This window comes from Scardinius erythrophthalmus, assembly GCF_964197995.2.
Source record: "Scardinius erythrophthalmus genome assembly, chromosome: 3".
In the NCBI taxonomy this organism is placed as follows: domain Eukaryota; kingdom Metazoa; phylum Chordata; class Actinopteri; order Cypriniformes; family Leuciscidae; genus Scardinius; species Scardinius erythrophthalmus.
In genome coordinates this window covers 12,440,367-12,465,425 of record NC_138223.1, presented here as the reverse complement: position 1 = coordinate 12,465,425, position 25,059 = coordinate 12,440,367, and the positions used below count along the sequence as shown (strand labels likewise).

General features: G+C 38.7%; 1 protein-coding gene across 2 annotated transcripts; it reads right to left on the bottom strand.

Annotated features, from left to right (window-relative positions):
- Positions 1 to 844: 844 nt before the first annotated feature.
- Positions 845 to 24,218, bottom strand: pi4k2b (phosphatidylinositol 4-kinase type 2 beta). Of its 2 annotated transcripts, XM_081362523.1 has the most exons (10): positions 23,693 to 24,218; positions 12,877 to 13,028; positions 7,665 to 7,865; positions 7,434 to 7,565; positions 6,912 to 7,065; positions 6,484 to 6,548; positions 4,994 to 5,093; positions 4,037 to 4,170; positions 3,574 to 3,633; positions 845 to 1,693 (listed from the first exon to the last, which is right to left on the bottom strand). In XM_081362523.1, the coding sequence occupies exons 1-10, from the start codon at positions 24,024 to 24,026 to the stop codon at positions 1,520 to 1,522; spliced, it is 1,506 nt and encodes a 501-aa protein (XP_081218649.1). In that variant the 5' UTR covers positions 24,027 to 24,218; the 3' UTR covers positions 845 to 1,519. The 2 variants fall into 2 exon arrangements, with proteins under 2 accessions (XP_081218649.1, XP_081218650.1); XM_081362524.1 differs by lacking the exons at positions 7,434 to 7,565; positions 7,665 to 7,865 and having other exon boundaries at positions 23,693 to 24,196.
- Between the last annotated feature and the right edge of the window lie 841 nt (positions 24,219 to 25,059).

The following is a 25,059-nucleotide window of genomic DNA, read 5'->3' as shown; positions in this document are numbered from 1 at the left end:
TTCACCCAAAAATGAAAATTATGTAATTAATGACTCACCCTCATGTCATTCCAAGCCCGTAAGACCTCCGTTCATCTTCGGAACACAGTTTAAGATATTTTAGATTTAGTCCGAGAGCTTTCTGTTCCTCCATTGAAAGTCAATGGACGGCATACTGTTCACGTCCAGAAAGGCAATACAGACATCATCAAAGTAGTCCATGTGACATCAGTGGCTCAATCTTAAGTTTATGAAGCGACGAGAATACTTTGTGCGCAAAAAGTAAACAAAAATAACGACTTTATTCCACTATTCATTTCCTTCTCTCTGTGCCTCGAGTGAGTTCGTGTAATGTTTCAGCGTAGCGCGTCTGTGTTGTACGTCACACGCATCACACATGACCAGCGTCGGCCAATAGTGAGCCTACGTGTGACGTACAACACAGACGCGCTACGCTGAAACACTACGCGAACTCACTCGAGGCCTAGAGAGAAGGAAATGAATAGTGGCATAAAGTCGTTATTTTTGTTTACTTTTTGCGCACAAAAAGTATTCTCGTCGCTTGATAAACTTAAGATTGAGCCACTGATGTCACGTGGACTACTTTGATGTCTTTCTGGACATGGACAGTATGCCGTCCATTGACTTTCAATGGAGGAACAGAAAGCTCTCGAACAAAATCTAAAATATCTTAAATTGTGTTCCGAAGATGAACGGAGGTCTTACGGGCTTGGAACGACATGAGGGTGAGTCATTAATGACATAATTTTCATTTTTGGGTGAACTAACCCTTTAAAGGGATGATCAACTACATCAAACAAATCAAAAACGTAAAAAAATAAAATAAACACTCAGTCATTTTTTTAACCAATCCCAAAGCTTTATTTTTTATTCACTTCATTTTTAATATACAGCTCTGCTCTAGCAACCGTTCAGCTGGAATACAAAGTCCAAGATGCATACACAGGATTGTGTGAAAGAGAGAAAACAACCTTTTGGAATTATACTTTTACCAGGGGATTCAAAGCACCCACCTTTAACAATGTATATGCCGTCACCAGCATCCTGTTACATAATCAGCAAATACATTCATCATATTAAATACCATGGTCACCAGAGTTCCTTGGTGTTGAAATGTGCTCAGGAGACGTGTAAAATGTAAACTTGCAGGTTACATTCAAGCATTTTTTTTTCAAAGTTTAAATTATTTTTAAGCATCATTCTTCATTTATAATATCTATATTTATACTTATAAAATAATTGGCAGTTGAGAAAGGCTGTCACGACATTACTTCAACATTTTCAAAGAACGATTCCCTTTTGACATTCCAACTTGACAGCCATAGTGAGCTGTAGAGGAGAATTCTGGGAAAAGGCTCAGGAAAACAAAAGGCCTCAGATCCTCCGTGCAGTCTTTTAAGTCTCTCCCTTTGCTACATTCATCCATCAAGTCCTTATCAGAAAGTTCTCCATCCAGTGTCTGAATATGCCCTAACCATCAAAGATAGGACACACTCTTCATCCTCTCTGTGAGGACCCTTTACCAGGAGGTGAAAAAGGGTCTCTTGCAGTGAAACGTCTGGGTAAAAGCATTGCCCAATTGGACCACACGACCCTGGCCTCCTCCACGGCTCCTCTCCACCACCACACGGGGCATCTGCACCAACTGGATGGGGCTCTTCACATCTTTCAAAGCCTGAGTCAGGTTTAAGATCTATTTGAGAAGAACAGGCAAGTACAATTTTACATAGAGCAGGGGGTTTTATGCAGCGCTTACAACACAATAACACTTCCTAATCAACTCATCAATCAATCAATCAATCAATCAATCAGTTTGCCTAATACTACATACACTTCTGTTCAAACATTTTGAAATCAATAAATTAACTTAATTTTTTTCATCAAGGATGCATTAAAGGAACACTCCGACTTTTTGGGACTTTAGCTTATTCACAGTATCCCCCAGAGTTAGATAAGTCCATACATACCTTTTTCATTTCTGTGCGTTCTGTAAGTGTTATTTGACGCACCCACCGCTAGCCTAGCTTAGCATAAAGACTGGATGTAAATGGATAAGATAGCATACTAATCCCAATAAGTGACAAAATAATGCAAACATTTTCCTATTTACATGTTGTGATCTGTATAGTGACAGCGTGTTCAAATAACAAGGCTATATGAGACAGAGACCATTTTTAATCGTATAAATACTGTGTGCTGCGCTAATCACTCCGCCCAAGTAGCTGTGCTCCTACGCCTAGTGAGAATATAGTTCCCAGTATTTATACGATTAAAAATGGTCTCTGTCTCATATAGCCTTGTTATTTGTACACGCTGTGACTATACAGATCACAACATGTAAATAGGAAAATGTTTGCATTATTTTGTCACTTATTGGGATTAGTATGCTACCTTATCCATTTACATCCAGTCTTTATGCTAAGCTAGGCTAGCAGTGGGTGCGTCAAATAACACTTACAGAACGCACAGAAATGAAAAAGGTATGTATGGACTTATCTAACTCTGGGGGATACTGTGAATAAGCTAAAGTCCCAAAAAGTCGGAGTGTTCCTTTAAATTGATCAAAAGTGATCCCAACCCTGCATTGTTAACTCTTTTTGATGTAACTTTCCATCATTTATGAGACAACGGTTCCCTGCCATTGACGGAATTTTCCGGCTTTTCGTGTTTGTTTTCACTGTTATTCGGTAGGAGGCGCTATTAAGCATCTTCTGAAAGAGTATTGAATCTCCTGATCAAAACACACGCAAAGATGATGCACAAACAAGCCATATCATATGCATATGTAAAAATACACGATCAACATTAAACAGCATAAACTGCCTAATGTTATGAATGAAATGTCGACCCAGGGCAAGCTATTGGACTGAAGATTCGGGAATGTTGATGGACTCGATCTACTCCATCTAGGTTTTGATAATCTTTGTGAATTTAATCCAGATGTAGTCTTTGTCAAAAATATAATTTTCTCAGCTTTTTGCTCAGCTTTTTTGAATGAAAACCCACAGTCAAGTGTTGATAAAAAAAAAAAAAAAAACCTTGCGTTTCTTTCTGAAGGATCATGTGACACTGAAGACTGGAGTAATGTCTGCAGAAAATTCAGCTTTGCCATAACAGGAATGAATTACATTTTAAAATATATACACATAGAAATGTTAATTTTAGATTGTAATAATATTTCACAATATGACTTTTTTTTTTTTTAAATCAAATAAATGCAACCTTGGTGAGCATAAAAGACTTAAAAAAAAAAAAAAGTTCTTACTGACCCCAATCTTTTAAATGTATAATAGCATAGAGAACACTAGACAAAGTCTGAACATATGCAGAAAATAACTAATAATGTTAGAGACAATCTTTTACTTGGCATTGCAAAATATGAGGTCTAAATTCAGGTCTACATCTCAGCAGTGATAGGGTGAAAATAGCTTCCCGAATTATACGTTAGCTGTGAATTTTTCATTGTGAAGAGCTCCAGTATTTAGTGAGAATGAAACATGTGAGAACAGAACTCTGTGTCTGGAATAGCAGAGAAAGCATTGTAAAACAATAATTCCAAAGCATAAAACTTACCTGTCCTCTCATAACGGACATCTGTTTCTCAAACATGGTTTTGTCAAACCCTTTATCCGTCTGAAAACACAGAGTGGTTCATGTGAAAACTCATTTAATTTAAGAGAACATTAATCCATACTAAGATTCTTGCATAGAGTAAGATTGAGTAAGATTATACCGACATCATAGAAAACAGATTTATGAGGTCAGGGTGCTTAGAGGGATCAGTAAATGATTTATCTAGACTTTTTCTTGGTTTTGTGAATTTTAGCAGGAGTATTTTTAGCAGAGCCACTTAAAATAGGGTTTTAGTGTGCTGACAGCATGCTAAGCTTCAACTTGCTAACAGAAACCGGACTGACAGTCTGCTAAAGCCCTGTCCTAGAAGTTGAGTCTCTAAATAAACTACAGCCAAAGCAACACTTTTATAACAAATTCACTGCCTTGAATGGTAAGAATACAGGTACATTAGATTACCTACTTTGAACATCTCATAAAGGTCCTCACAGAGGTCCTGTACAAAGTTCATGTCAGAAATGCGTGAGAGCACAAGGTCTCTGGTCTCCTGGGTGAAGGGCACTTTGGCCTGAGGCAACCAAGCCCAGTGGAACGGATCTACATGCACCAAAACAAAGACCAATTATTCATTCAGTAAAATCTAGACATACTAAACTGTATTTATGTTGTATTATGCTTAGATATTTGAAATGAGCTTGGTAGACAAAAATAAACTGAGCATATATGGGAACTTCTTTAGTGTTGTTTAAAAACCTCTAAGAAATTAATACTTTTATAGAGAAAGGACGCATTTAAATTGATTGAAAGTGACAGTAAAGACATATATTATGTTTAGGGCTGTCAAACGATTAATTGCGATTAATCGCATCCAAAATAAAAGTTTTTTACATAGGCTAATACATGCGTGTGTACGGTGTATAATTATTTTCTATATATAAATACACACACATGCATGTATATATTTAAGAAATATTTGCATGTATATACAGTATATATATATTTATATTATATATAATTTATAATATTTTATATATTAATAACACATTTTCTTAAATATAAATATAAATATAAATATAAATATAAATATAAATATAAATATATATATATGCATGTGTGTGTATTTATATATAGAAAATAATTACACTCCGTACACAGACATAAATTATGTAAACACAAACTTTTATTTTGGATGCGATTAATCGCGATTAATCGTTTGACAGCCCTAATTATGTTACAAATGATTTCCATTTCAAATAAACACTGCTATTTTGAACTTACTATTAATCAAAGAATCCTTAAATGCATCAGTTTACACACACACACACACACAAAAAAAATAAGCAGCACGACTGTTTTCGAAATGTTTCCCGAGCATCAAGTCAGCATATTAGAATGAAATGTAAAAATAAAAAATCCTTACATGCTCTCCACTCATCAGGGTGTTTGAAAGGGAAGGCCAAACCATTATCTATAGCTGCAATCTTTATGGCCGAGTCTTTTGGGTCAGTCCATTCAGATTCCTGAAAAGAGACATGGAAGAGAAACTCAGCATTAGTGTTGGACTGAGAAAAAATCATTACATTAATTTAACCTTTGCAGCAACTTAATCAAATAGAAATAAAAGGCACAGTTGCTTTCGCAATACTGAATAAGTCTTGTTTGACGTGGTGTGATGTTTACAGAGCTTTACTGTGAATATGAAAGGAACTGTTTACTAAGAGATACCATGTATACATTAGGGGTGTAACAATACACTCATCACAATCGTAATATGATACTATCGTGATACTTAAAGCAAAAATAAAGAGTTTTTTTCCTGTTCCTTCTAAGATATATAGTAAAAAGTTAAAGTACTGTTGATTGAAATGCTAAATTTGGTATTATGGGGTGGACTTAAACAGGCAGTGCACAGGGCAATGGTGACACCAGAATAAACATAATTCTACATTTTCAGCTTCAGAATCATGAATATGTTAGAGACATATGCTTTCACTCTGTCACGAACTACATATTTAAAATAACGTAGGCCCTTTTTTACTAGTAAAATCAGATATTTGGCATTATCAATACACAAATATTCCCCCATTGCAGTATTATACATTATATTCAACATTTAATGAAGTAATATCACTAAAACTCTGCTCTTTTTTTCTCTCACACATTACACTCGCACTTTCAGTGCAGACATTTGTTGGACCTCTTACACAAGCTGCACAACAGTGCTTTCCATCTCCTGTCTCTGCCTCTATTAATGCACTTACATAAGAATAAACCACCTAAAATACTCTGAATCATCATACTAAAACTAAAAATGTGATAGAGATTTAAATGTTCCGACAATGTATTCACATGTCGTTCTCGCAAGAACATTTGACAGTCCGTGTTTCCTACAGTATGTGTGATGTAAATCTATTCATCATATAAAGCGATAAAGACTAGGATTAGCCGTTTGACTGATTATTTTTATGATGCCTTTGTGACCTTTTTTTTGGGAAGTTTTAAGTTTTAGAGGAATGGACTTTAAATAGAGGGACAGAAATGTCTTCATTTGTGTTTGGAAGATGAATGAAAACCTTATAGGTTTTAAAGTGACATGAGGGTGAGTGCATGACAGACTTTTTGGGTGAACTATACCTTATAAATACAGTAAGCCGAGTCATATTGTTCACATTACCGATACATATCGTCACATTTTACGTCCCAGTATTTTGATATAACATATTACACCTCAATAGGTTTAATTAAATATATTTTAGTATACTATACATATGCTCATTTGGCATATAAAAAAAATAGGACACCCCTGCATTTGCCTGCTTCCATTACAGCACATAGTACACATGGTTCTCAGTCATGGCATTTTCTTTAAGCTGCCCAGCAGAAGAGCTCTATAAATATCCCCCAGCTCACCTTCTCTGTCAGCTCTCCATCGCCTGGCTTCTCATACTTGATCAACCAGTTATCGTTCCCTCTGTCTGAAGAAGCCACATAAGAGATGTCAGATTTCCTTTTCAAAGGCACAGTAAACAATTAGCATTTCTTTTATATGGGAATAACATGTTGTGCTAAAAAAATAAGGTGTGGGAGGTAGAAAAACAGGAAATAAAGAAAGATAATGTAAAGCCTAGCTGTGAAAAGAAAAAGAAAAAAACCATGGCAACCAGTTTACCCGCAACCAAAATACCATAGTAATAAAATCATAAATTACCCTCCAAAAAGTATAAAAATATACTTTCTCTTTTTTTGACAGTTGTGACTATGGTTACCATGGTAAAGATTTTGATAGGTTCAAGAACATGGGCATTATATTTCATAACTCAAACATCAGCATTGGGTACCTGTGTTTCTGATCACATAATCCAACACCACCAGCCTCTCAAACTGAGACTGAAGCTGCTTCCTCATGTTCTCTGGAAGAGGTTCTGCTTCAAACTTCCTCAGCCAGTAGTCTGCTTCATGATAGCCCTCCACAAACAGCTGAAATGAGCCCACCTACACAAAAGAGAACAAATCAATACTGCTGAAAATCTTGCCCTCTGCTGCTCTCAATTTTCTTCCATGCATTCAAACATCATGTGTCAAGGCAGGTTTAATATCTAAAAAGTTTGGTCACAAACTTGGGCACAAAGTGCGAATGAGATTTTAGAGCTACAGCGAAACATTTTCAGCAAATATTGACACTAAGCAATTGTATGGCTTCAAAAAACCTAGATTAAAGTGTAAAGTTATGCTTTTGTTACACAGAAAAGATCAGTGTACAAATTAATAAAATATTTCCTTTTGTGTTCCCCACAAGAAAATAAGTTTGGACAATTTTATTTTTAAGAACTATCCCTTTTAGAAAATGGGGATGGTGTTACCTTTGGAGGAAGGCCGACTCTGTGAAACCGCCGTCCAACTTTGGGGACTTTCTCCAGGGCATATTTCTTACCACGGGATTTGGCACGGTCAATTGCACTATAGTGAAAAGTCTCACTTGACAAATTTACAACCTTAAAAGAAAAGAAAAAAAATGTTTGGCTCTTAATTCCAAAATCAAAGCTTTATATTAAGGTATATTAAAATGCTTCTATAATGCCCATCCTCCTCACCTTAGTTTTGGGTACAATCCCCAAACCCAGTTTTTGGTCCACGAGTGAGGCAGCTGCCTCAGAGAGGTAGCCCTGGTTAGGAATGAGGCAGCCACGGCCAAAACAGCACGGGCAGCAGACTTTATGGAAATATTTGGTCCATTTAGGGTTTAAGTGACCATAAGGCTCCTCTGATTTTGGTTTAAATACACCAATGATTTTCTAAAGAAGATAAGACAGAAGAAAAAAAAAAAAGCTTAGTGCTCTTAGGGTGCTTTCACGCTTGGTTCGATTGCTCCCCCTCCCCCTGCTGGATTGTGTTCACAATATATTATTTGGATCTGAACCGCAGTGCGTTTGCATCAAAAGCAGCAGCTGTTTACTCATTGCATGGTGAGATGATGCAGGAGGTGGCGGCAAAATGCATAGCGTTGATCAACTCACTATTATATTTTGGTTTTTGAACATTTGGTTTTGCTTTCAAAGCTTCAGCACATAACGGCACTTGAGTCTATCTGCCTCAAATGTAGGTTACTGCGAATTTTCTAAAGAAAGCAGTAGTCCATTTGTGATTAAGGCGAGCAGAAATGAGATATTATCTCTGCTTGCATTGCGTCAGTCATGCTTGACAGGAAAGTAGTGAGAACACACATTTTTGTGGGTTTTTTTTTTTTTTTTTTTTTTAAATATCATAAATTGAGTAAAACTGCCTTTATATCAGCAGCAAACCATCCTAGAGTTCACATGAACCATACCGCAGACCAACCTTTTTATGCGAACTCTGGTACGGTTCACAGGTGCGCACACGAGTTTCGGAAATCAGCGTTCACATACAAATGAACCGAAATCTGACATCAATAGAACCCAGGTGCACACTAAAAGAACTAGTGTGAAAGCACCCTAAGAAACACTTCTTGTAATTCATCATCTACATTGTTTTTCCACTGCTGATGGGAACTTTGTCAATGTTATTGTTCTTCTCACACAAAACCTTCTAGACAGCAACCAGTCTGGTTTCAAAAGCAGCCACTCTGAGACTGCCCTTCTCAGTTATTGAAGCTCTGAGACTGGCAAGAGCAGCTTCTAAATCACCAGTCCTCATTTTGCTGGATCTTTTTGCTGCTTTTGACATAGTTAACCACCAGATCTTCCTATAAACCCTCATGACAATTGGCATCTCAGAACAGCACTCCAGTGGTTCAAGTCTTAACTCTCAGATAGGTCCTTGGAGGGGGTGAGGTGTCAAAGTCGCAACATCTAGCTTCTGGGGTGCCTCAGGGCTCAGCGCTTGGACTACTTATTTTCTTCATTTGCTTGACATCACTAGGATCTGTCATCCAGAGACATGGCTATTCACTTCTCTGCTATGCTGATGACACACAACTCTACCTCTCATTTCAGCCAGATGGTCCGACGGTTGCTGCTCGCATCTCAGCCTGCCTAACAGATATTTTTGCTGGATGGAGGACCATCACCTTCAACTTAACCTTGCCAAGACAGAATTGCTTATGGTTTCGGTAGGGCTGTGACGGTATGGGATTTTTTCTTACCGCGGTGAAGAAGCAACCAATATCGCGGTTTGGCGGTTAACCGACACCGACACCGACACCCCCCCCCCAAAAAAAAAAAAAACCTCACCCGCGGCCGCATCACTCACTGCAGACGCGATCAAGACCGCATGTAGCTTGTAAATGACAATGGAAATGAATAATCATAAAGCAGTATTCTTTATTAAAAAAATAAACAAATTAACATTTAATTGTAAATATTAATAATTAACTATTAATTAGGTAGTCTTAAGGCCGGCGAGACACTGGCTGTGTGGTGTGAGTGTGGCGTTTCTGTTGCGTGTCTTTTTCTATGTCTTTGCTACGGTGGCCCAGTAGTGCACAACACAACGAAATGTAAAAAGCAAACATAAGTTCACAACACAACGGAAACAAGCCACAACACAACGGAAAATCCACAACACAACGAAATAAAGCCACAGCACAACGGAAACAAGCCACAACACAACGGAAAATCCACAACACAACGAAATAAAGCCACAACACAACGGAAATAAGCCACAACACAACGGAAAATCCACAACACAACGAAATAAAGCCACAACACAACGGAAATGCTCCCGACCACTAGAGGGCTCTCGGAGCCCAGTAAAGTTAGTTTTCCAAGCCATTGTTCATTAGAGAGTCAGCAGTCTATAAAAATATATCAACACCACGATTAGTTTTAACAGTATGTAGCTAACCATTGTTTATCGACATTTATTAATTCAAAATCACCTACGTGTATTATAGCTTCATATTTATACTCTAGAATGCTTTGACGCGCTACCACAGCGCATGATCCCTCAGGGAACGTCTGCCAATTCATCCAAGTTGTTAAAACGTATCATTTGTTTTAATTAAAATTACTTTTAACATTCAAAAACAGACATGTTCAAAATCCAAAGCTTGATTGTATTTGATAGTAGACTGACATAATATGACTTTTATAATGACTTAATAATGACTTTTTTCCAATACCCTTCATGTATTTACAGTAATTAACAATTATTTTTTTTAGGAAATTTCTGTAATAGTTTTTTTTTCTTTTATCATGTTAGTGACCAGACTGACTTATTATAGGTGGAATTGTGCCAATTCCTTCCTATTTCACCAAATGGTTTTTATTTTTATTTATCAAATCATATTATAATAAATTATACGTTTTAACCACTTGGTGGAATTGCCAGACGTGCCCTGCGCTGTCGTAGCGCGTCCAAGCATTCTCGAGTATAAATCAAATACGCAGCTATAATTCATGTAGGTTATTTTTAAGTAATATTTTATGTTGATATACACTGTTAAAACTAATCGTGGTATTGATATATTAAGACTGCTGACTCTATAGAACAATGGCTTGGAAAACTAACTTTACTGGGCTCCGAGAGCCCTCTAGTGGTCGGGAGCATTTCCGTTGTGTTGTGGCTTTATTTCGTTGTGTTGTAGATTTTCCGTTGTGTTGTGGCTTATTTCCGTTGTGTTGTGGATTTTCCGTTGTGTTGTGGCTTATTTCCGTTGTGTTGTGGCTTATTTCCGTTGTGTTGTGGCTTATTTCCGTTGTGTTGTGGCTTAATTTCGTTGTGTTGTGAACTTATGTTTGCTTTTTACATTTCGTTGTGTTGTGCACTACTGGGCCACCGTACTTTGCACACCAGAAACAGCGCTGCTGCTGCTGCTAGGTGACATATACGCCTCATTGGTGATATATTCGACATGGGGAGAGAGTTGTGGAAGGCCTAGGCTACTTAATGTTAAACATAAATATATAGCAGCAAAGACAGCGTCGGCACTCGGCAGTAGGCTAGCTATTGACGGCAAAATAGGCTACAGAATATTTCGTTCTAGGCTATTGACAGGTGCAATATTTGAAAATCGATAATATTTTTTTAATTACATTTATATCTACATTTATGTCAAAACCTTAACTTTCAAACATCAAAATGTAATTCATCAATATGTATTCATGTCAAAATGACATACAAACATCTTTTCCTATTAGCCAGGAATAGTTATTTTAACCCTTTTAATTATTTTGCCAGGAAACGCTTCCAACAGGCTTGCGTGTCGCGTGAAAAATAGGCGTTGGTTCTATTTCTGGCATGCACGCGTTTTCCGCGCGGCTCGTGCCGCAACTGAGAAGCGCGTCTCACGCTCTCAAGCTCTAACCTGTTAACATGGGAGCCGAAATAAAAACGGACACGCCACGCAGCCAGTGTGTCGCCGACCTAAGGTAGGTGTGCTGCACTTAAGTCCTGCAAACGCCACAGGACGGTTAATTTTTCTAAGATGTGGTCTAGTTATTGGTAGTGGTATTTCCTCACGAGACGGATACTTTTGTGCGCCTTGTCCAAAGTCACCGGCTTCCCCTTAATTGTCACCTGCCTCAAAGGCGACACAGTATTTGGCTTAGACACTAGATTCGTGGCTATTTTTTGAATCATTCGGCTAGCGCCGTCAACTGTTATTTCCTATACCATATAAGAGAGATCGCTACTTGCAATTAAAATCTAACTCCAACTGTTTACGTTATGCTTGTCTTTTATTCCTGTGTTTGTTTGAATTTAATTGAACATTATCTGTAAACATCACAAAACCTAGCAGTTAATTAATAATAATCAGACACACACAAAAAAATAAATCCCCCATAGGCTATGTTTAACGGACTGTCCCTCGACTCCCTCCCTTGCACAGGTCCACATGGAAGCGTTTTTTTTTTTCTCCAGAAGCCCTTGAACATGAGACTCGCAGAATACAGTCAATTATAAGCAAAATATTAATGTGTTTATAGTTCATATCACACACCATATGCACTCCTGTAACTTTCAGAAAAAAAAAAAAAAAAAAACGTGCGGTGATGACCTCACACCGCGGTAGGCATCTCATCAACGCGATATTGCGGTGATGCGGTTATCGTCACACCCCTAGGTTTCGGCCAACTGAACACTTAATCACAACTTCTCAATTCAGCTAGGCTCATCATCCATAATTCCTTCCAGGACAACCAGGAACCTTGGAGCTGTTTGATCAGCTAAACTTCACAGACCACATTGCTAGAACTACCCTGTCCTGCAGACTTGCCTTATACCACATTAGGAAGTATACCTTCCTATCGGAGAATGCTACACAACTCGCTGTCCAAGCCAGGCAGGAATATATTGTAATGCTCTCTTGGCAGGCCTTCCAGCATGCACTGTCAAACCTCTGCAACTGCTCCAGAATGCAGCAGCAAGAGTGATCTTTTACAAACCAAAAAGAGTACGTCACACCTCTCTTCATCAATTTGCACTGGCTGCCAATAGCCCCTAGCATCAAATTCAAGGCACATCAAATTTCACTGGCTCTGCACCCCTATATCCTAAACTTACTACTTCAAACTTATATGCCCTCCAGAAGCGTGTGTTCTGCAAGTGAACAGCGCCATGTGGGGCCAATCCCAAAGAGGCACAAAATCCCTTTCACAGACCTTTACCTTGACTGTTCCCTGCTGGTGGAATGATCTGAGTCTTTACATTTTGTACTTGCATATTGTTCTTTTGTTGATTCAACTGTTTCTATTGTTCACCTTATTTGTAAATCGCTTTGGACAAAAGTATCTGCTAAATGATTAAATGTAATGTTCTTCTGTTACGGCGTTTAAACTTGATTTTCTTACGGGACAATCTCAACACCCATTTAAATACACATACCCCTTTAGGATCCTTGACAAAGTAGCTTCCACTGGATCCTTGCGAGATGCGTTCAGGAAATACGCCATTTTCTATCGCCTGCTCCGCCCTTTGGATAATCTCTCCAAACTCTGGGTCTTCTGGGAAATGGTTGAAATCTCCACTGCTATTACCTATATGCACAAATACAAAGTGAGTCGAATGTACAGTGCAGCAAATATATTTACTTGTGTCTACATTTATATGAAAATATGTCCCCTCATCTCAAAAGGCCATACAGAAGAACGTTTTGGGGAATAATTTTTTTAATAATTTCCATCAGAGTGAAATTCATGCTCAAGGCCATTTTTATCTGGAACAATTTAACCTACTCCTAGAAATCAAAGCTTCAAAGCTGAATCACTAGTGAGCATGCAATTTAGTCAAACACTTTTGCCATGTGTGCAAACCAGCCTTCAAAAAGATAAAAATTAAAAGGACACTGTGCATTTTTGGAGTGCAAAAAAGGCGGAAAAATATATAGGCGTTAGATGAAAGGTACAATATCAAAGCGATTCATCTAAAGACCAGCAAATGCAATGTTTTCATGTGCTGTACTAGGTCTTGACAGCTTAAAATGTGGGTTCTCATACCAATTTTTTAAAATTTGACAAAAAAAAAAAAAGACTAAACAGAATCAAGCTAGTACAATTCCTGCACAAGCTAAGAACTATAGTATTTCTTAATGCATGCACCACAAAGAAGACTTCTACATATTCCTTCAAATTGGCTTGATCACCTTTCTATTTTAATTCCATTTTTTTAAATGCATGCCGTTGTAATTCTTAAACAAAAACTTTATCTTCCCAAGAAATTACTTCTCTCTGGTGATGTATGCTGGACTTCTCCAATCATTTCATCCGCTTATAAACCCCGTTTCTTACAATCAGCTGAAACTCACATTTAGATCTGCTTCCATTTAATTAAACAAATCACTGCCCTACATTTTTTTTATATATATTTTGAAAATCCATTTTAATTAGATGTTTACTTGGATATTATAATACGTAAGAATTTTTATTTATTTATTTTTTCTAGTGACACCATTGTGGATTTCTAATGCACTTGCACACACACACACGTCCTATTGATGATCAGATCCAGTCACCATCCATTCCAAACTAAAGTAGAGAGGGCCTGCATGTCTCTTACTAACACTGAACTACATACACAACATGCTCACTAAGGCTTTGTTTAGAAAGGCAGCAAAAACTGATGAATATGATTCAAGCTGATTTCGCTTTTTGACAAACCACACAAAACCCAAAGTTTACAAACCTGATCAAAGCCAAATCGGAAAGTGGTTTGATGCTCTCAGCTGTTGAAAAAAGCCTTGCTGTATCTGCAAGATGCATGCATTATTACTATAGCAACCGATGCAGCTACACTCTACAAACAGATTATCAGATTAAGTCACTTGCAAAATGACAGCATAGACAGCAAGTCCTAAAAATCTATTTTTAAAATGCAGTGTGAACAAAGCCTAGCACACATACGCGCCACGATACATGTACCCATGAAGGAGATTTATTTATTTCACAATGAATTTTACCAAAACTCACATTCGTTTTTCAGAATCCACTAAACACAAAGTGGTCTACATATGCTCTAAAAGGTAAAACTCATACACACACACTCAGCTGACCGTCTCTGGGCAGCTTTCCCTGGGTGAATAAGAGAGTCCATTAGACACAGACAGAACCTCTCTGATGGCCATTAAACATTTAGAAGACAAGAACACTCTCCCTCTCTAGTACGTACACACAGACCAGACACACCCATACAAACACACCTCAGAAAACATATCTGCATGTCATAAATATCAATAATCAGAATAGCTTGATTTTTAAAGACTTCATCTTAGCTTCAATGTGTAATTAAGACGTACTTGTGCCATTTCCGTTGTAAGCATGCTGAGCATACTGAGAGATCTCATTTACACAAAAAAGGACAGTCAGAAAGTCTAGTAAAAAAATCCACTGAATTAAATAACTGCAAGTGCAGATGTCTTGGTCATGCTGCCAAAATTGCATGATTTCAAAAAGACTAGACATTGCGAGTACTGGTGCAATGAATTGTGTGTTGTGACACAATACTCCCATTACTATCATAAAAAAAATCGTGTGGCTTGTGCTACAGTAAACTTTCTGCTGACTTGGACCAGACAGGATAGCCTTCATTGCTCGTGCATCGATGAGCTTTGAGCGCCCAACACCCAGTCGTCAGTTTGTGGTTTGTAGCTTCTCAGACTACTGTTAGTAAATTCTCACCACTGCTGACCGAGAGCAAACCACAAGCCTTGCCGTTTCAGAGATACCAATTTGGCGAAGTTTAAAGGCTCAGGAAAGGAGGCGGGAACCGGTGAACTATCAACGCAAAGTTTAATGATACAAATAAACAAACAACAAAGCCAAAGTAAAGCGACAGCCCCTCACGGATGACTGTCTCATATAAACATAATAAAACACAACATAAATACTGCCCTACAAAGGCAAAAGACCTTAAGTCGCTAGAGTGTGGAACTGAGAAAAATGACTTTAAAGATTTTTAGTTGTCCCGCTTAATTAATTATAGGTAGGACACTGGAAATTTGGCAAATAGATGTTTTAGTAATGGAAATTATATACATAAAAAAATCTTGAGCTCAAACTTGACTTTTGACCTCTATTTTAAAGTTACTGTACTCTGCCTTTGTATTGTCAGCAAAAAGTGAGAGGTCATACCAAGGCAAAAGGCAGTAACTTCCACATTATCAATTTAGTTGCTGATCACCATTAACAAAATCATTATAGTACACAGTCACACCTGTATAAAATCTAGTGATCATGGCATTTATTTTGTATGATTTACAATTATTTATAGCCATCTACTTATTGCTATCCTGTGCTTTGGTTGCATTCTGATGGCATTATTAATACATTTGACATGACAAAATACCTCCTATTAGTCCAGCGTTGACTCGACCGCGTTTAGGGCGGGGCTGAAGGCGAAGTTTTGGCACTCTGCCAGCTAGTTTGCGAGCTTTAATTCATGGATGTATTCATCTGATACGGCAATGTGTAACGTTTTTCCGTCAACTCTGCATAATCCTTCGCGATCGTAATCGCACGTTTGTCGATGGAGCAGACCATATGTTCTGACCGCTCTGAGGACATCAGAAGTTAGAGCGACTGATGGCAGCTGTACAAAGTACACAGGATACACCGTAATTTTAATTTTAATGGACATTAAAACAAAGGCAGATAACCTTACAATCTGGTAGGTAGCATTATTTGATTGAACACCGGCACCGTAACTTCATATTGACGCGCGGCTAAACAAAGGCAGAACACCGTAACTCGTAATTTGAGCGTTCCAAAACAAAGCCAAAGAGCGGTAACTGATGTTACGGTGTTCTGCCTTGGTTTCTCATGGGCTTTTGGAAGTTACTGTTAAGACAAATCATTATTTTCTCGAAAAATAAACGGAATTGATTCAAGATACTTATCCACATGATAAAGAAGGTCTTGAATGTGCCAAAAATATAAATAACTCATTTTCGACCAAAAACGAAGTTACGGTTTTTTGCCTTTGCACGGCAGAATAGTCCAGGCCTGGGTCCTTTCTCGTCTTGCACTGTCTGTGAGACTCAAGACCGGTGTGGCGCGCAGGTGACGCTCATTAGCACTCGCACCACTCTGTCCTCAAGGCGCTCGGCCTCGCTCTGCTAGCCACATATACCCTTGAGGAGGGTTCACCAATCTCGGTCCTGGAGGGCCGCTGTCCTGCAGAGTTTAGCTCCAACCCCAATTAAACACACCTGAACCAGCTAATCAAGGTCTCATTAGGCATACTAGAAACTTTCAAACAGGTATGTTGGAGCTGGTTGGAGCTAAACTCTGCAGGACAGCGGCCCTCCAGGACCGAGATTGGTGAACCATGTGCTCTACTCTCCCCACCTCCCGGGGGGCCTTCACGGCCGCAGCACCTGAGGGTAAGGACAGACAAGGCGAGAGAAAAGGAGACTGAAGGATGAGGAGAGACAGAAAAAAATAATCTGCCGCTTGGTCCTCAACCAGCTAAGAGGCCCTCACATGCAGTGCCATGCGATGGTAGTGGACGCTCCTCGGTGGACAGCTCCATACTTCTCTGCTTCCTGGCGGATGACGATGGCTCCTCCGGCTACAGGCGCCGGGCAGCAAGCTGCCCATTCCCTCGCTCTGCCAGCTCCTCCTCATCATCATGGCAGACAGCAGCATATCCTGTGAACGACGAACTCCTCCGTCCCCTCACAGACCCAGGAGCACTGCAGTGAGCTCTCCGCTCATTAGCACTCGCGCCACCGGACTCGCTCTGTTGCCACGCCTCTCAGCCCCATCCTGCTTGCCACATTGGCCCTTGTCAAATTCACTCAGATCTTTATTCCTGGCCAGTTCTCCTGCATCCAACATGTTGATTACAAGAACTGATTGTTTGCTTAAGTCGAGTCTCGACGCTTACCGAGCATTTCCATCTAATCTACCCAGACCTTAACATGTCACCTTATTATTAGGAGATGGAGATTAGGAGTCATTAGGGGATGATCAACGATATTTGCTTCATCTGTGCCTAGCCATATTGTTTTGGCTTATTAGTGTATGTTAGCCTGACAAGCCAGACCCACATCAAGATGTTGGGTCTGGGAACACACCATTGGCAGGGCTCAATCTGAAAGGTGGGATAAACGGTTGTCTTTCAAATTCCCTCTGCACGCAAAAGGATAGCGCTACAACCAACCAGAGCGTTTTCCCACCAGCGGAGCTAGTTGATAGTAGGGATGGGCATGATTAATCGACGATCGATAATTGATCGTTAAGAATTTCGTCGATCACGTTTATTTGTTATCGATTAAACTAATGCAGGTTGCGTTGCGTAGTGTGAGTCTTGAAGCAATGGAATTCATTTTAGCGCTGAGGTACCTGTGCATCCCGGCAACGTTAGTCCCCTCAGAGCGGGTGTTTTCGGCGGCTGGACTAGCTGTCACCAGGTTGCGGTCGCATCTGATCCCAGATCATGTCAACATGCTTATCTTTCTCAACAGAAATCAGTAGACTGGTGCAGAAGTTCTATGGGAACTTCATGCGTTTTCTCAGATCGGATAGCTATCTGATTTATCAAAACGATTCCATTTACACCTGGTCACATAATGTGAGCTGCATTTTATTGATCATCAGCGAAATTTCTAAATCAAAGACCGCAACAAGATATTGCGGCAACAGCCCTGGTAAGATCATTTCGGTTCTTTATTTTTAATGAAGATGACTGTGTGTTGATGAATGACTTTCACTTTGATTTGCGATAGTTTGCACGTTGGCTTGATGAATAGATGCTCATCTGCGGTGATGCGTGTTGAAGTAGCGTCGTCATATCTGGCTATAACATGACATATAGCCTTTAACACGCTCCCACACGTTTATTTCTTAGCATTTTTGGGATAAATCAAATTTACATATGTGGTTTCAACAACCAGATGCATTTACTCTTGTCCAGTTTCATCTGGAATGCGTCTCAGATCTCCTCCTGAAGTGGTTTGAGCGATCGGGTTTAAATCCGTCTCGAATGCGTTTCGCAGGGCATTTACATTTGGTCTTTTCACGATCAGATAGCTATCCGATCACAGAAAACGGATGAAGTGGCCATGGGTCTCTGTTTAAGAACGCCGGCTCGCAGCTGCAGGTTCCGCTGTTTTAGAGCACAGGGCATATCTTCAAGTCTACCGAACGTCCAGTTTCACTGCCACAAGCAGTGACGGACTGGCCATTGGGCAATGTGGGCAAATGCCACTGCGGCCGCCTGGTCTCATCACTTGTTGTGGCCGCATCACAAACAAATAAATAGGCTAAATAAAGCGAGGAAGCGGCCGCCTATTGGCGCAATCACAACTTGTGGCGCACAACCATATAAAAAGGCTAAATAAATAAATAAAGCGGAGATGCGGCCGCCTTTTGGCGGATTGGCCGCCCGCAACCGGCAGCACAGCCAGCGGCTCGCTCGGCGCTCATCACAACCATATAAAAAGGCTAAATAAATAAATAAAGCGGAGTGTCTGCAACAATAGGCCGTCGCAAATCAACAGACTAAGTAGGGGAGAGCGGGGCACAAAGTAACACTTTTTGACTTTCTCAGTTTGTGTATCTACTTATGGTTCAGAGAATTTATTTTTTTCCACATTAATTTCCCACATGTCTACTACAATTATGTGTTTTTGTTTTATCAATACAGTATATACTTTTTTCTTGATATACCCCGAAAGAATGGAAGTCAAATGTGACAACATGCCCCATAGGTAGGGTACATTGTAACATGTGTGGGGCACATTGTAACATGACCATATGACAGCTTAAAATGTTATCTGATCTAATAAAAAATATATACAAAACAAACTAAAATATTTTCTAAATAAAACACAATTAAAAAACTTTTTCATATAAAATAATGACAATTTTTAATAATTAAATATAAACTAATTTTTGAGTTTTGACTACGAACACAGGAAAACACAGCTATACAACATAGTTCAAAACAAATAAATAATTAGTAATTTCTGAACATTGACTCTCAGTCTTTATTCACCTTTTTCTCACGTTTTCTCAAAATTAATAAAAGTATAGAATATAATAGCATATTTCTAATAGGGGCACATTGTAACGCAGTGTTACAACATGCCCTCGCCTGCACAACTGGGTTATTTAACATCTTGGAGATTTAAAAAATATCAGATTTGTCTTATTTTAAATAAACACAAAAAATAGAGATGAAAAATTAACTTAAGTAAGAAATTTACTTTTGCTATGGTTTAATAAATGTCAAAAAATAAATAATTTTGGATTTTTTTATATATATATAGTGTTGATATGGCAACTAGTAAATACACCAAATTTCGTCATCCTAGCATGTGCGGAAGTATTTAAAACAAGCGTGTTACAACTAGCCCCGCGTTAGGTTGTGCCCCGCGCTCCCCATATGAACTGACAAAATGTAAAAATGTGTAGCCTACCTTGAATGCAATGTAAGTGGCTTTGGATAAAAGCGTCTGCCAAATGCATAAATGTAAATGTAAATATGAATAAAATAATAATAAATTAAGCAGAGCTGCAGGCGGCCACAAAAAAACAAGGAAAAAAGCAAACAAACAAACAAACACCACGGCCTATCTCTGAAAAATAATAGCCTTATGAACTAAATAATAATAATGACTTTTTATTTCTATTTTTCCTGTGAAGGACAAATAGCCTAAATGTATGTAATCTCTCTATTTATAAGGTATTTTGAATGTTTTTAGTCAGTGGAATTTCTCGCGATCATTGACCTGATGAGAATGTAATGTTATGTTTATTTGTTGGTTGCAGATGACTTGAGAAGACAAATGTGGCCTCTCTGCTAAAATTGCCAGGGCCTCTTTTTGGTGCCAGTCCGCCACTGGCCACAAGTTGATCTTCTTGTAATAAAGATCTCAGAAGACAAACAAACTGTATTTTTGTATTTTCATTTGTATTTTTAATTTATAAAAAGTTAAAGAAATAGGCCTAATGAATTTCAATATAAAAATATGAATGATTAATCGATAGTCGATCGTTAATTCTCCCGACGATCGACTAAGAAAATTTAATCGAATGCCCATCCCTAGTTGATAGATTAAACTTTTGCCTTTAAGAATGACTTCAGTGCCGTTCTTTGTTCTTTTCTCAAAGAAAAGCTTAACTCCAAGTCCTCCAGAGTCAAAGCCAAAGCCAATTCGAAAGGCCGCTGTTCGCCAACACTAGCAGCCATCTTTGTTTTCAAGTAGCAGGGAATTCACACGGAACCGTTGCAACTCTGCCGCCATTATGTTAAGCCTGCCCACCAACTCTATACACGATGTCATTGGCCTGACTAGAGTTTGTTTTTTCCAGCTCGCAAGCCATCGGAGAGTTGCTAGACGACACTAGCTGGGCGATTCCACAGTTTCTGTCCACAAGGGGTGTAATGAACAATATAGATTGAATAATACCCAGTTGTTGTCATTTTTTTATTTTTAGTTCACTATTTTGTTAAAGATAGATGTAAGAAATAATAAAGTTACTTTTATCCCACTAAGCCTTGGCATAGGAAGCGGAGATATAATCTTTCCATGTAATTCTATCAGTAGCATAACGATAAAACCATCTTGTGTGGGTTAAATTCTCATATGCATTGCTAGATGATAAATTGTTAATAAATCGGGATAAAACAGGGGCCGTGATTTTCTGTCAAAAAATCATAACGCTCGAACATTTTATTCTGACGCTGAATTTCCATCTCCTAATGTCTCAACGGTTCTCATCAAAGAAATAAGATTGTCTAGGTCACGGTCGCTCTGCGCGGGAGGAAGAGTTAAAAGGATTTCACGGATTTCGACGAATGTGGGTAAGTTTGTGGATTCTGTCCAAAAGGTTACGAACGTTAAAATGTTACGAACGTGGTAAACTTTGGTTAAGTAAACATTAAATAGGATCATTGTGGTGAGAAAGGATAAAAGAGTGTGCAAGTCGGATGATTCCGAGTGGTTTCGGACGGAAAGCGTCGTTCATCGTGAAAGAGCATGCATGAATGGTGGTTTTATACATTTTGACAGATTCTGCACATCTTGTTCGTAAATTAGACGGAAATTTTCAGTCTGTCCAACTTCCAACGTTGTTTTCTGCGTATTTTTGAATCAATAAGCTGTTCATGAAAGTCAACATCGTCAATGACATTTTTCTGTTTTTTTTTTTTTCTGTTTTTTTTTTTTTTTTCTGTCCAATGTTCGTAAGAATATAGCCTAGGCTGACGAAGTTAACACGTTATAGTGCGTTAACACAATCTGTATGATCTTTAAATTTGATAGTATGATGACAGGTTATTTTAATGTGTTATGAACTTGTTCTATTCTTTGCCAGTTTTCATGAAATGGTATTATTTTGTGTTACAGAGGCAATCTTGCAGGATTGTTTAATTTTTTCCGTCCACGTTACACACGTTATAACTTAGCACACTTGTAAGAGTTTCTTTGTCTTCTACATTTGGCAAATAAATTTGAAAAATATACCTGTGGTATTTGTTAGTATTTTGCTGGCTTTCAGTTTATGAGCATACCAGACTCAAAAATGCACCTTTAAGATATAGAACAGATAATATTAGATGGCTACCCTGCCTGCATGGAAGTCCTATTACCAGTTTTGTGAACCATACACAACGCATGACTCATAACTATACCAAATTAGGAACAAAGTAAAACATGAACTGGGATTCAACCAGAATTTTATTAAACTGAATTAGATTAAGTACACTTTCTGCTTGAACTTACATTGTTTTTCCGTCCATGTTACATACGTTAAATTTGACATCAACTCAACTTTGATCAAAGTTTACTAGTTTACCATTGCCAGATTTATCCTGCCTTTCACACAGCTGTACCCCAGGTTTTCTCAGGATGTTAACCTGAGGACAATGGCTTTCTCCATGAAGATTAATTTTGCAGGCTGTTGTCCTTGCAGTTGGCCCTAAACTGTGGAATCGCCCAGCTGCAAAATAAAATTTGCTGCCGCTAGGGTGCGTCTAGATTTCTAGGCTAAGTGTATGTATGTCACAATATGGAAGAAACAAATCTGTCATTGTGATTCTGTTTCACTGCAATTTTAAGCTTTTTTTTAGTGTTATGTGATGATCTTTGGATGTTATCAATCATATTACTTTGTCGTGTAAATAAATAATGTCTCTGGCATTTTATTTAACAACTATATGTTAAACACTTGCACACTTCGTTATGCCTATAAAAAAGAAAAAGAAAAAAGAAATAGCATCACAGAGATCCATTTCTAGTAACACCTTCATTTAGAGTAGGCAATGGCAATACAACCCCTTTTGAGAGACCCTAATTATTTTTTTCCCTTTCACTGAAGGCTCGGATTCTGCTCTCTAGCTTATCCGCATTCAAATGAACCCGTTATTAATTTGCAAGGAAACTTTATTGAGTCAATGCACTCCACATCTACTCGGTAACAATCTTGTGAGTACAGACGCACCTGGAAAGATGAAAATATATGCAGCAAGTTACAACAATCAGAAACAGTTAAGCATGTGTATCAAGAGTTGTGTAGATATTCCAGCAGCTGCTGTGGTGTCACCTGTGCATGTGTGTTCCAAGTGCAAAGAGCATGTAAACTGAACTCTGGAAAGGTTGCATAACGGACCATGTTCTGAGATAAAGCAGATGGGGTAACAACAGGCAGCACATAGCGCAAGACGTGTGGGGGTGAATTTAGAATATTTCATATATTTCTTTTACATTAAAACTTGTACAGCGTGTGTTAGGAGGAGGCAAAGAAAAAAAAAAAAAAAAGAAAAAAACTCCCCTCTCTGTTTGATTTAATATCTTACAAAGTTCCCCAAAGTATAACAGCTGTTTTTTTGGAACACACTGCGCTTAACAGAAACAGAACACGCGCGGTTGCTATGGAAACTAATGCAGAGAAGACTGGTCCCGTGTGCGTTCTTTCTCCAATTTAACTCAGATTATACAATAAAAAGGGGGAGTGGCTATATTTAAATAAAGGCGTGGTCAGTAGTGTTATCTTTCATAAATAGGGTGGATTTTGTTTTGTTTAAAAGTAGTAACAAAATTGCTTTTTGCAAACCTGAAATATCACAATGAAACAAATATACATCAAAACTGTGTATTTTGTTTGAGAAGCTAAACAAAAGGTGTCGAAGTGTGTGAAGACACCTATAGTTTGAGCCAGTTTAATCAGATTATGAGTGATATCCAGCTCATATAGCTCACCTGGAGATGCCAGATTATCAGATGATGAACTGTGTCTGTTCCTTCGCGTCCTTTTCTCTCTCCCAGCCCGAGGTGAGAGATTCCCGGCAGGTCCTGGTAACAGAAGCGCCTCTTCCCCCGACCCGTCCGCTTCCAGCTCCGTCAGCACGCTTTCCGTCGAGTCCGAGATCCGAACCGCTGCCCCGGGGTTAAGCGAAAGTCCCAGTGACGGCACCGGCCGGGTCTTTTCAAATAAGACCGCGGGCACCTCCGAATTGAGAAAGTTCGCCTCCGGTGTTAAATCTCCACCGCCTTTCTCCGGCTCGCCGTCGGTGGGATCGCATTCTGCCATCATTGTGGACTGTGGGTGTTTTCTGTCTCTGTCCAGAGAAACTCAGACACCTCTCAAAAACCCCGCGTCATATCCGTGAGTCCGTCTTTAAGAGTTTGTTCGTTCTTCTTAAAGACGCGCTGATGCTCTCGACCGATTTAAGTCCACATCACCCGTCACCATTACCGACTTCCTATATTCTCAAGCATGCGCACTGCGTGCCCGCACCGTCGGACAGGTTTTTAAAGGCGCAGTAACCCAATGAAAAAAAAAAATTGACATTTTTCTATTTTGTATGGAATATTGCAGTATATATATATTATAAATCATTTATACATACATTTTTTTTTTGAAGTTCATGTGCCCTGTAATCTTTAATATTCTCTTATGACGTGTTTACTGGTGCCAGGGCAGGACAACCTTTCACTAATGTGATCACAGCGAGTGATCCAGTCTGGTTCCAAAAGTAAAAACTCCATTCATTTTAGTGTCCAAAAGTAAAAAAACTCCATTCATTTAGGGAAAATGAGCAGGTTTTTAATCAGTGTTGATGCAAGCAAAACGCTCCAAAAGATCTCTAGCCTCACCCACTCCCGTGAAGCACTGCACTCCATACACTCTCAAAATATTTCATTATACACATATTTTGCTATATATATATATATATATATATATATATATATATATATGCACACCTGGTGCAACTAACAAAGCCCTTGATTAGTTGCATTAGGTGTGCTCCAGAGGTGTAAAGTCCTGCCATATGTTTGTTCCAGCCATGAACTCAGCTAGCTGATTTCACTAATTAGTTCTATCTCATGGCTTAAAAACTGCTAATTAGCAAATCCAGGTGATTGAAACAAAATGCTGAAGGGGACTTTTACTTTATAAACCTGGACTTTACACCTCTGCTTGAGAGCTGTTTTGCAGATTTGTGCTGTTGTGAGGGATTCTATATTCAGGGGGTTGAATAATTTTGAGACTGCATAAGTCATTGCAAAATGCAAAAGTTGCATTTTCAGTTTGGGGAAACCTTGAAACATTTGTTGTGTTGAGA